Source organism: Sylvia atricapilla, chromosome 13 (genome assembly GCF_009819655.1).
Source record: "Sylvia atricapilla isolate bSylAtr1 chromosome 13, bSylAtr1.pri, whole genome shotgun sequence".
Lineage (NCBI taxonomy): Eukaryota > Metazoa > Chordata > Aves > Passeriformes > Sylviidae > Sylvia > Sylvia atricapilla.
In genome coordinates, this window is record NC_089152.1 from 88,858 (window position 1) to 101,734 (window position 12,877).

General features: G+C 41.0%; 1 protein-coding gene across 1 annotated transcript; it reads left to right on the forward strand.

The window, feature by feature from the left end:
* Positions 1-109: 109 nt before the first annotated feature.
* TUBGCP4 (tubulin gamma complex component 4) lies at positions 110-12,781 on the forward strand. The gene is made up of 18 exons (XM_066328084.1): positions 110-203; positions 311-439; positions 1,010-1,132; positions 1,521-1,574; positions 2,016-2,072; positions 2,620-2,699; positions 2,810-3,011; positions 4,910-5,075; positions 6,219-6,343; positions 7,013-7,063; positions 7,447-7,552; positions 7,884-7,991; positions 8,233-8,371; positions 8,831-9,008; positions 9,780-9,914; positions 10,944-11,060; positions 11,477-11,616; positions 11,915-12,781. Exons 1-18 carry the CDS (start codon positions 126-128, stop codon positions 11,925-11,927), a joined length of 2,001 nt encoding a protein of 666 aa, XP_066184181.1. The 5' UTR covers positions 110-125; the 3' UTR covers positions 11,928-12,781.
* The last annotated feature ends 96 nt before the right edge of the window (positions 12,782-12,877 follow it).

The window sequence follows — 12,877 nt, forward strand, 5'->3', positions numbered from 1 at the left end:
CCTCCCGTCCCCTCCGCGCCCTCCTGTATCCTCAGCGCTCCCCCCGTCCCCTCCGCGCCCCCCGCGCGCCGTTCCCAGCGGCCCTCGCGGTCCTCCCGGCAGCCCGCGCGGCCCCGCGCGGCAGGATGATCCACGAGCTGCTGCTGGCGCTGAGCGGGTATCCCGGGGCGGCCTTCACCTGGAGCAAGCGCGGCGGCCTCCAGGTGTGGCACGGCCCCAGCCAAAACTCACCCCGGCCCTCGCCCCGCCTGGTCCCCGCCCTGCGCGGCCCGTCTCTTCGTCCGTCCGTCACCGGTGTTTCCCCTTCCAGGTGTCTCAGGAGCTGCCGTTTCTGCATCCCAGCGAGACCAGCGTCCTGAACCGGCTCTGCCGCCTCGGCACCGACTACATCCGCTTCGCCGAATTCGTGGAACAGTACACAGGACACGTACAGCAGCAGGTGGGGCCGCCGGGCCGTGGTATCTCCCGGGAAGAGCACGGCATGTGTCAGTAAGGCCATGCTGCCCAGTGCACAGGAGTGGCCCGTGGCCCATAACCTGCGCTAACGCTAGCACCGAGCAGAGCTCCAGAAAGCTCTCTGCGATGCATATAAGGGCGGGTAGAGAGCAGTGAAGGATGAATCAAATATAAAAATCTTATTCTTGGGGAAGTCTTGTAGTAATTTCTGACCACAGCAGACTGGCCAGGGATTGTGAACTGAGTGGGATGCTCATGACTATCTATCCTCATGATTTGCGAAGAGCCTTGTGATCCAAGAGGCATGCTTAAGTAAAAAGAAGCACTGATACCAGTGGCTCCCAGCACTTGCATAGGTCCACAAAAGAGCTAAATATAAATCTGCTTAAGTAACGCTCATGGTGACAAGGTTGTATTTGTTTTTCTGATCATTTTATAGTGAGTTAACATGCATTTCAACGTTTGGAGCACTGCTGTGACACTGCACAGATAATTACATTACTCTTCAGACTTGCACTAGGATGCTGATGCAGATTTTATTGTTTGGTTTCAGGATCACCATCCATCACAGCAAAATCAGGGTGGATTGCATGGCATTTATTTGAGAGCCTTCTGCACAGGTCTTGATTCAGTGCTGCAGCCTTATCGACAGGCACTGCTTGACCTAGAACAAGAGGTAAAGGAGAGAGATACAGAACAAGAGGCTGTAGTGCTGCTGACACATTGTGGAAACTTGTCATTTCTGCCATAAACATCCTAGCAGTAGTTTCTAAGATGAAACAAGGTATTCTCCTTTCCACATTAGTGATGCCTTCCATATTATTCCTGTGAGATGCCACTGTAACTTACTTTTCATCCTAGTAAGTGTTGTCTCCTCTTCCTTCAGTTCAGTAAGGGCTCCATCGTTGTCAGAGCCCAGTGCTGTCTCAGACTACCGTGGCATCCGTTTTCAGTTTTAGAGGTTTTGATTAATCTCTGCTAGATTAGTAGCTGTGATATCTTGGGTAGTGTCACCGTCCAGTGGTTGTGATAATTAATCTTCATTAATTGCTTTATCTTTATAGTTTCTGGCTGACCCACATCTTTCCATTTCACATGTTAACTACTCCTTGGACCAGGTATGTCATGTTATTAAAGAGGTAGTGTTCTTTGCTTGCTCTTATCCCTCATTGAGTCTAATAAGAAAGTGGGTGGGATAAATGAGGCCTACTCCATCATGTCATGCCATTTCTATCTAATGCCTCTACATGTGTAGTCTCTTAATCCTGCACTTCAACGCAAAGCTAAGGTCCTCCACCTTGACCCTCACACATTCCTCACTGATTGTGTTTAGCATGAACTACTGCTGGAACATAGTAACTTCGTGCATCATGGTCCAGTGGAGGGAAGACATACTTCCTAGAGATTAACATGTCATGTTTCTAATTTGTGGGGAAAGACAGATAATAGTTTTATTAAATTACTGTGTTCAGCTGCTGTCCACAGTTATTCAAGTATAGTTTTTTTTCTCTCTTCCTTACATAACAACCTAAATGAATATTTCATTTCTTGTTCTGCAGTTTCAGTTACTCTTCCCCTCAGTGATGGTCATGGTGGAACAGATCAAAACTCAAAAGGTACAGTAAAACTACAGCTAGTTTGTCATAATAGGTTTCCTTTTAACTGATAAAGTAATTTCTGCCCCCATCCCAGACTTCTAATACCAGACAATAATGTAGTTTCATTAATGGATGCCCTATTACTAGTTCTGCTGTAAGTATTGGGACTATTTTACAAATTCATTTACACTGTATTTGACTTTCTCACTTATCTCATAATCTTTGATGCCTTGAATTTTATAGGACAGGATGCTAGTGGTTTGAATTCCTTTTCTGAGTCTGTTTTCTCTGACTGTTGCCCGAAATAAAAAAGTCAGAGGCTAATGTTTTCAGAATCCAGAGATGCTTACATTTTTTAAAGGAAAGTATTGAGAGAAGCTTGAGTGTAGAGCTACACATAGAAGCCCTTTTTCATCACTACATGGAGCATGTTACACCTTCCTTTCTGTAAGACTTGTTCAGTTTGTGAAGGCATTTTTTTTTAGCTGAAAGTGTAATGTTTAAATGTATAAAAAGGTCAGTACAGTTTCAAATATAGACCTAGTCTCACTTTTTCTTTCTGCAGATTCATGGATGCCAGATATTGGAGGCAGTCCACAAACATAGCTGTGGGGGGTTGCCTCCTGTTCGCAGTGCTCTTGAAAAGTATGTAGATACAGTAAAACTATTACTTCCTTCTTCTGGAGTTAGTGTCAAAGTGTTTACTTGTTGAAAAGGTTAAACTGACTTGTAGAAAAATTTTCTCTTGACCACAGGATTCTGGCTGTGTGTCACGGAGTCATGTACAAGCAGCTCTCTGCCTGGATGCTGCACGGATTGCTACTAGACCAACATGAAGAGTTCTTTATCAAACAGGGCCCCTCTTCTGGAAATGTCCCTAGCCAACCTGAAGAAGATGACGATGACTTAGGAATTGGGGGACTTACAGGAAAACAGCTACGAGAACTGCAGGACCTGGTAAGATCTACAAGTCATAACTTGGCATCTTTGGTCCCTAGGGAACTAAAGAAGTTTATTGTATTCTGCTTCAGTGCGAGCTATGCTAGACTAGACATACACTGAAATGTGCTAGGATGCTAAATTGAAGTAATACTGTAATAGATTGCTGCTAGGCATATGGTACAGAGACCTATTGTTTGGCACAGCTGGATAATCCCAAGGCAGAAAGATCTATGGATGGAATCTGTAGACGCTGATGTCAAGTAATGGGAACTGCTGCATGCCCACTGCTCTTGACTGACTGGTTTCTCATTCCTTATGGTCAACCCTGTAATCTGTTTAACACAGGCATTGGTGGTAGCGTGAGCAATTGCAAGGAACAGGGTGTGAGGAACTTGGCTGTTGACTTGATTTGCACACTTTCTATGGGCAGCTGGATGAGGTGCCCTTCTTGCACAACCATTAGTTGTGCAAATGTTACTTAACAGGTTAATGCTACTGACATTACTGGTAGAAAATGTGTTGTGTGAGAGTCAAGGTACTGCTTGGGAGTAGCAAGGGAGCAACTTGCCAGCACACTGGTGAAATGTGGTAACTCTTCCTGTAGGTGCTATACCATTACAGGGGCCCTTTTGCAAAGCTTTCTCAGTGGAGTAGTCTTCCACACTGAATATTTGAATAGTGTCAGAATAGAGAACAGTGTGGAGCAAGTTCGACTCTAAATTCACCCTCTGGTTTATGGTGAGAAAACATTTCATGGCCACGTATGGAGTTAGCGTGGTGCATGCAGCTTGGCTGTGACCACACAGAAACTCTTGTGTTGCAAACCTATTAAGTCTCCTGTGCCAGCAGTCTCTGCTGAAAACCGACTGCACCCAGAGAAAAACGGGAAAACTTTAAAAGGCAGGTAGTAGAAAAATCTGTTAATTCATTATAGTGGGTAAAGAAAGTGAAAACTGTTGAGTCTTCTAGGTCCATGGTAGAAATTGTAAACTAAGCAACTTCTTTCTTCAGTATTATCGACTAACAGTGTTGGCAATTCTTCAGTCAAAGAGTAAAATAAGAACTCTTGAGTTTTAGTGGGATAGACCAATAAAAGACTTGGGTATTGCCTCATCTAAAAGTGTCGCTAGAATCTTAAGAAAAGACTTGCCAACCTCTTAACATCAGTATACAAATTTGTACTGAACTCTCGTATTGAAATGAAGAATTTTGTAGATGGCAGACGTTCTCAAAACTTTGTTTGGGTGATTTTTTTTCTGGATTATGGACTACTGAAACTAATTCTGCAGTAACAAGAAAGCCAGATGAAATTACCAGTATTGCATTCCTGAAGGAAAATCTTGCCTCCATACTTGGAGTTCCTTATTAACATTCAGAAAAAAAATTAATAACTTACTGTTGTTTTAAAACACCTGTCACAGGAACTGAGAAATTTGCCTTATCTTTGCTAGCAAGCCTTTGGATCTTTATCCTATTTGCTTACTAGTGGAGGTGCTTATATTTGGCCTGTATCCCAAGTGTTCTAACAGTGTTAAAATTTTTGGTAATGCTAGTTAACATTGTTATTGCAGCAAAAGACTGATGTAATGCATTTGCAATAAAACTCCTTTTGCTTATGTAACATAATCCTTTAATACAGCCAATCTGCTGCTATTCCACAAAGGTTTAGCTTCTTTTTCCCCTTCTGCTCCATTCTGATGGAAGCAATATCTCTAGGGAGGTCTGCTAGCATACCAGAAGCATGAGGGAGTTTACTGCCTTACTTAAATTATACAAATCAGTCCTGCTTCCTTCCTGCTTACTTCCAATGTTCTTAGATGCCACCTCACACACACCCCCCTTTATACACCTTTTCTATCTGGTTTTCTGACACTGTTTTGCGCTTGATTTCTTTTGCCTGGTGTCTCTGGCAGCGTTTGATTGAGGAGGAGAACATGTTAGCTCCATCGCTAAAGCAGTTTTCTTTGAGAGTAGAAATGCTGCCCTCATACATTCCTGTACGGGTTGCTGAGAAAATCCTCTTTGTTGGAGAATCTGTTCAGATGTTTGAGAATCAGAATGTTAACCTGACCAGAAAAGGTAAGGAACATCTTTCTTGCAACCTTTGCTCAGTTATGAGTGACTGATACATAGTTTCCAAAATGCCACATTAACGAATTCAACAGTCACTGACTATTGGCTGTTATTCTTCAGACTATATGCATACTTGTGCCAGGATAGAGCAGTAGTCCCAGTGTTCTGCTTCTGATTGAGTCCAAGGGAGAGGTGTAAGAACAGGATGAGTGAATAACACTTTCCAAACAGTCTCCAAGTTTCCAGCAGCAAGTCACCATGTGATTTCCTCTGGATAAAGCTATTGCAAAGGCCTTGTTTCCTTTTCAGTTTGCATCCCTCTCCCTAAAGGCTGCAGACAGATACAAAGGCACATCTTGCTCTGAGAGTGTATGTTCCAGAATGGTGTCATGGGATTAACTTGCATCCACAAACATGAGAGATTCACTTGCAAGGTGGTCCCAAAGTTGCTATGAAAGACAAATTATATGGAGCCTTAAAGACAGCATGGGAGAGAAAATTCTAGCTGATGGTTCACTTTGAGAGCTTGAAAAGTTTACATTGGGGGTGGTTTGGGAAATATATTCCTAGACCAATGGGGGAGGACAGCTGTGGTGGGTCTACCTTGAGCATGTCTATGCAAAAGTAATTGAATTACTTCAGCAACATTACAGAGAATAAAGGACCAATTCAGTTGGACTGTTTTCTTGCAGTAGCAGAAGCAAGAGGAAGAGAAATTGATCTTCTAGCTCAGTTAGTTAAAAAAAAAAAGGTCTCCAAGTTCAAACAGTAGGATAGACTTGAAAGGGGCAGAGGTATGGGGAGACCCAAACCAACTGGTTAATGTGGCAGAAAAGTCTGTGGATGCAAGGATCTAGCTCAGTCCTAGAAAAGGGGCTTTTATCCTTAACCATTTATGTAGAAAATAATTGGGTATTTTACTGATATCACAGCACTGCTAAGGCAAGTGTCTATACTGCAACTGTACATACAGTAGTAATCTTATATCTTGGTACTTTTACTTTGAAGCCTCCTCCTCCTCACATTCCTTGCCAGACCTGAGACAGTGCTGCCTGGACAGCATTTCTGCTCCACTGTGCTGGAAGGGGTCTGCACATCTCCAACTGGCATCCTTTTTTACTCTCTGAAACTCTTCTCATTGCTGCACAGGCTCCATCCTAAAAAACCAGGAGGACACTTTTGCAGCAGAGCTACATCGACTCAAGCAACAACCACTTTTTAGTTTGGTGGACTTTGAATCAGTGGTTGACTGGATACGGAGCACTGTTGCTGAGGTGAGCATGCCAGAAGGGTAACTACTATGCAGGCTGAGAAGCTATTAAGTTTTGTGCAGGACTTGGAAGAAAGGGCTTCGTCATGGCCAGTGATTGACCAAGTATGTGAATGGTGCTGTTCTTATAACTGGTCTCAGAGCTTCATGTAACCCCAACTTCTAATGACAAAAGGACATCAACAAAGACTATGCTCTTTCATGAGGGAAAGAAAGGAATCTTTGAGGGGTTTTTTTCTTTCACTTGAAATGACTTCAGCACTTTTCATTTGCTTTCAGCATAATAGATGGCATCTTGCTGAGCACATGCTTTGGCAATTATTCATCTTTTTTTTCACTTGGGGCAGGAAGGATATCTAAGAAAATGAGGAGGTTAGAGAAGGAAGAACAAAGCTGGGGTAGAACTGATTTCATAGGAATTCGCACTTTTCTTATGACAGGTCTTCAGGTTTCTTAGGCAGAGTTTTTTGCCGGTATATATCAAGAATTTTAACTGGTATCATGGGCTGCTACACAATGTGTTCTCTTGTACTTTATATAGCATTTTCTATAGGTGCTCTTTTTGTATGCATCGCAAGCGTTTCAGTACAGCAGCTACTCTTCTCTCTGAATAGGTGAGATAGTTCTTAGGGAAGGTTGCTGTTGTTTCATTTAATTTTTCTTTCTCCACTAGCATCTTTGGAAACTGATGGTGGAGGAATCAGATCTACTAGGACAACTGAAGGTAACGCAACTGCTAGTTTGTATTTGCTAAAGCAGCTCTCTCTTCCCTTCTCTGTTTCCTTGTTTCTATTAAATACTTTACTGTCTTACACTCTGGGCTTTCTTCATTTAGGTAAAGTTGGTTTCATTTTTCAGTCCCAAGAATGAGCATACACTGATAGAACTTGGTCAGAGACAGAGTTAGAGGGGTATGTATATGTGGTTTTGTAGTTTCCATCTTGAAGCAAAGGCAGTGTAAACTTCTTGGTCAGTGAAATTCAGGGCTCTCTGGCTGTATTTAGAAACAGCAGTTGTCCAAATAATAAAACAGTTACTATCAGCGAGGATGCTTAAAATTTCTGCTCAGTTTTTGGTATGTTAGGTACAAAAAATTTATCTCCACAGATAATAAAAGACTTTTACCTTTTGGGAAGAGGTGAGCTATTTCAGGCCTTCATTGACACTGCACAGCACATGTTAAAGACACCACCTACGGCTGTAACTGAACATGGTGAGTGTTCTTTATTTGCTTACCAAACTGTCTTCATTGTAGTATAGCAGAACCGTGGTAAGCCATGTCCAGTACAGAAGAGTTCTCTCTTAACTTTTTATGTGATGTCATTAGTTTGAAACTACAGCACTTGTGAATTAGAATGTCTCAGAGTGAGTGAAAACAATCTCTCAGAAAGCATCTGATGGCAGGTAATTGAAACTGGAATTAAAAGAAAAGAGTGTCAATAGTCCCTCAGAGTTGTCTTTTAGGACCAAGAGTAAATAATTTATGATGCAAAATTGACACTGGCTGCATCATCTTGTGCTGATATGTGTTCTCTTGTTGTCAGATGTCAACATTGCATTTCAGCAGTCTGCTCATAAGGTCCTATTAGATGATGACAACCTTCTTCCTCTTCTTCACTTAACCATCGAGTATCATGGAAAGGAACATAAAGGTATTTACTTGCATTTTTAGAAGTAAAATAAGAGGGGAGATTATGACCTTGTTTTCAAATAGATTACTTACCCTTCTCTCAAGTTAAAGAAACGCGAATTTTCTTCCCTTTTTTGCCCTATGTGATGACCTAAACTACTTCGGCTCTTCTTAATTCCATTCTTTCCCTTTTCCCTTTTCTTTCTTGCCATGGTTGCACTTATTGAGAAGATAACATAATTCAGCACCTTACTTGTTTTTAGATACTTGTCAGACTCGTGAAGGGCCTTCCCGGGAATTATCTCCACGTGAAGCCCCCACATCTGGATGGGCAGCTCTGGGCCTTTCTTACAAAGTTCAATGGCCACTGCACATTCTCTTTACTCCTGCTGTTCTTGAGAAGTAAGTATTAGGTATGGTTTTTCTGTATTAATCTGTATGTTCCCTGATGTGAGGCATTCACTAGTATGTTGGGGATTTTTTCCCCTCTGTATGGAGAGAAAGGTAGAACTATTGCTCCCTGAACCTTAAAACTACTCATTCCACTTACTCATATTGAAATTACTTGTAATGACAGTAAGACCTGGAAGATGCTGACAGATCTGCACTGATTTACAAACAGCACTGCTTTAACAGTGTTTTCACTGACAACTCCCCTCCATATACTGAGGGAACACACTTATTTTCTCGGTCAGTAATCAATACAGGCAGAAATCTTACTCTACAACATGTGCCATGACCTGATTTGCCATAATATCACCTCCTGTTTCTTTTTCCAGTCTTGCATTATTACATTCTCCGGTAACTGCAGCAGCAGCAGAAGAATTTAATCTTAAACAACTTTGTATTTTTTGATTGTAGGTACAATGTTGTGTTCAAATACCTGCTGAGTGTACGACGAGTCCAGGCTGAGCTACAGCACTGCTGGGCTCTCCAGATGCAACGCAAACACCTGAAATCTAACAGAACAGATGCTATCAAGTGGCGTCTGAGAGATCACATGGCTTTCCTTGTAGACAATCTTCAGTATTATCTGCAGGTCAGTATTACAAAGATCAACTGTATCAGTTAATCAGAAACTGGCAGAAATGCATGGAGGAAACACTGAAGACTTACCTCAGGTTTCTGATTCCTTGTACCTTAAGGAAATCAGGATTTCTTTCACAAGTCTAGAGCTTCCTCCATGTTCGCAGACTACTGCAACAATTACAAAGTTTTTGGACTTGTGGATCAGTAAAATGGAGTTCTTTAGCAGCTCTCTAATGCTACTAAATGTTTGTGAGAAACCACTTACCTCTCAGGGACCATTATTAAGATACCATCCTGGTTCTTTCTCTGTCCTCTTTAAGTGAACTCTACTTTAAGTTTTGGGCTTTTTTGTTTGGTTGGTTTTTAAAGAATTGAAAGGGGGCCTGGATTTCTAAATTCTCCACAGTAATCTGGCTGAGCTTTTGAATTGCAGCCTTTGCCCTAAGATTCCAAATACTATCTCCCAGTATAAAATTCAGAAATTACGACAAACACCTTTGTGTACATGCATGCTAGCTATATACCTTTTCATAGTTAAAGAAAATAACAATTTCTCTTTGTACTTAGATATTACTTAGACATCAAAAACTGTTGCATACACCACATTATGTACTGCTTTTGTATATAATTCCCCATTCAGCATCCAGAGAGAAGGGGATCCTCAGCCTCTAACATAAGAGTAGCAATAAAGAAAATAAGTTTCTTATTCAAAACTTCTGGCTGGTCTGAAGGACTCCCAGTTCCTTAAATTACTAATGAAATATCATCACATATTCATCAGGTAGATGTACTGGAGTCCCAGTTCTCACAGCTTCTGCAGCAGATAAATGCCACAAGAGATTTTGAGAGTATACGACTGGCTCATGATCATTTCCTGAGTAATTTGTTGGCTCAGTCTTTCATCCTCCTAAAACCTGTAAGTAGGTCTTATTTTTACCTTCTACCAATTCTCGAAGTGCCCTAAGAAACACAACTTTTTGAACAGATATGACAAATCACATATTTTAAAACAGATCAGTGATAATCTCCTGCAGATCGCAGACTACAATTCTAGGAATAGGGTATAAACTATAACTGATAATTAAATTAAGATAATCTAATTTATTTTTGGTGAGTGTGAATGCTGTATTCCTGGCAATTCTAAGTCAGGCTTATTTCAGTGTTCAGTTAACCTTAATATCTTGTATTTTATCACTATATTTTTATCACAGGCTATTTTATTAAAAAAGAACTAATGAACATAGTGCTGGGACCTGTATTCCTGAGGGACTCACACTGATATGCATTATACTAGGAAAAAAATCCCTCTTCTACTTAAGAGAAAAAAAGTTGAGATGTTCCAAAATGGACTTAATGTCTTTTTAATTTCGGGAAAATAAAATAAAATAAAATAGGAGGTACTTTTATAAATAGCCTCACAAAAACATTCGCAAAGGTTAGTTTCAAATGAAGCACAGTGTCTCTGTGCTCATCTATGAGGTTATTGTAGAACAAAGGTGTCAGAATAGTAATTACCCGGATCAGATCAACTGATACAAAAGAAATTCCAAGTTTAGTGAAGAGTGAAACCAAAGCATTGAACCACAGCTCTTGTTGGTCATTATCCTGCTTTCTTAATCACAAAGCTGCAGTGACAGCCTGCTGGTTGGAGAGAAGCCAGTGTGCAACTCCTGTGTCTATGTGGATGGTTCATGCCAATTGCTGTTTTCCCAGAAATGTCTGCAAAAGGTTGTGGGAGGGGCAGAGGGGAGATGCAGCGTAACATTTAAATCCTTTTTCCATAGAAAACCTTTAAAAAATGCTACATCAATATCTTCCTTCCTGACTAAAAAATACAGTATCAGCAACATCTTTGTTATGAATGCTACAACTTTTCAGATACCTGCTTTCTCTCTGTGTTCAAATTCTGTTTCAACTACTAATTTGTACTTTTTATGCCATTTAGGTTTTCCACTGCTTAAATGAAATTCTGGATCTTTGTCATAGTTTTTGTTCTCTGGTCAGTCAGAATCTGGGCCCATTAGATGAACGGGGAGCTGCACAACTCAGTATTTTGGTGAAGGTGAATCTATGTTTCTGTTCTCCCATTCAAATATTTGCCTAAGCAGTTATCTTGGCTTTAACAGCTATAGAACAAAAGTGAGTGTAAGCCAAGACCTTCTCTATAAGTGCTTGTAATTATTTTAACTAATCAACTCTTCTTGAGTTAGAAATTCTGCGTGCTCAGAGAGGTGGAACGGGGGCAGATACTGCAATAGAAAGGAGGCAGAGGTTGGTACCTCTACCCCTCCTTTTGGATAACTAACATCTAAGAGTTCTTGTGGCTCACAGCTTACCTTATCGTGGACCACAAGCATCACATCTCTTGCAGTGATTCTTTTCTTCAGGCTGTTAAAAGGACTGGGTAGGCAGGGAGATGAGATGCTTGCTTTCCTTCTCTTCTGAGAAGACCCAGAACTGACATCTTCAAATTTGTAGGGATTCAGTCGTCAGTCATCACTTCTCTTCAAGATTCTCTCTAGCGTTCACAATCATCAGATAAACTCTGACTTAGCTCAACTGCTGCTACGCTTGGATTATAACAAATACTACACCCAGGCTGGAGGAACCTTGGGCAGGTAGGAATATCTTGAGGGTTACTTGCAGCATTATCCTGAGGTACTTGAAGTACAAAGCAATTTTTAATCACTGCTTCTAATTATTCTGGTTTACACTAAGTGTTGATAAATACTATGACAGAAAAGTAAGAAATTGGCATACAGTAATTTTGGGGTTTCATATGCTTTCTCCCCATTGAGTTTCTTTTGGCAGAATGTTGAACAAGCTGCTAGCTCATATTGGCCAAAAAATGCTGGTGTGGGTAGGTAAAAGGAGTTACTTTCAACATGTAGTTAATACTGTACCTTTCTCTTGCAGTTTTGGCGTTTAAGCACTAAGGGCTTTTCCTTCAGGCTATGACTAGTGATCAAGTGCTGGAGACTGGTGCTCTTGGACAGTTGGAGAGTTTGCACTCAAATTAATTTTTCTTTGTAGTTGGCCTTTGCCTGGTGAACTACTGTTTTAGAGGGAATTGGCAGGATTTGCCACTTACGTGAGGCTGCCCAGCAATTACAGAAAGCTATTCCATTTCTTCTGAACTCATAAAAATAAGCTTTCTGCAGCCCTGCATATACTTATAAGTGCTTGCAGAGAGGCAATCTGAATCTTTTCAGAAAGTGAAAAAAACAGAATTATGATATCTGGACTCTTAAGCTGGACTACAATGTCTTCACTCTTCAGCTGGACTATGCTCCACTTCAAGTTCAAGTATGGAGGAAGTAATCTCGTTCCTGACTATGAATGAAGTTTCAAGAATGAAGTTTCTGAATTCAGAAGTTCCACTTGTGTTCCACTGTAAATCAGTAAGCTGATTTACAGTACACAATGTCTGCTAATCAAATGCCACCAGGTAAATGAAACAGCAGTAGCAATTTTCAACTGAGATGAAGGGGGAGGGAAGAAGAAATAGAGTTTTTAAATCTCTTCTCATGCAGTGCACTAGTCTAGTATATGTATAGGTCATGGAGACACTTGATATCAAATGCTTTCTCTATACAATTTATGTGCTAAAATTACACTTGCCAAGACAGGAACATTGCCCTATTTGAGCAGAAAGTGCTCTCTGCTGGCACAAAAATGGTAAGGAGATGCTTATGTGGGATGTTCACCTGTGCTGTTCTCATTCCAGACTATTTAGAATGCTACTAGTGACTACCTACTGAACCCAAATAAAAATATCTTGTCATGCAATTATACGGAGTATTGTCAATGTCTGTACACCAGTGCAAAGGGAATAGCATGGCATGGCCTTTGTTTGTCATTGAAAAGCAGTATCTGGCA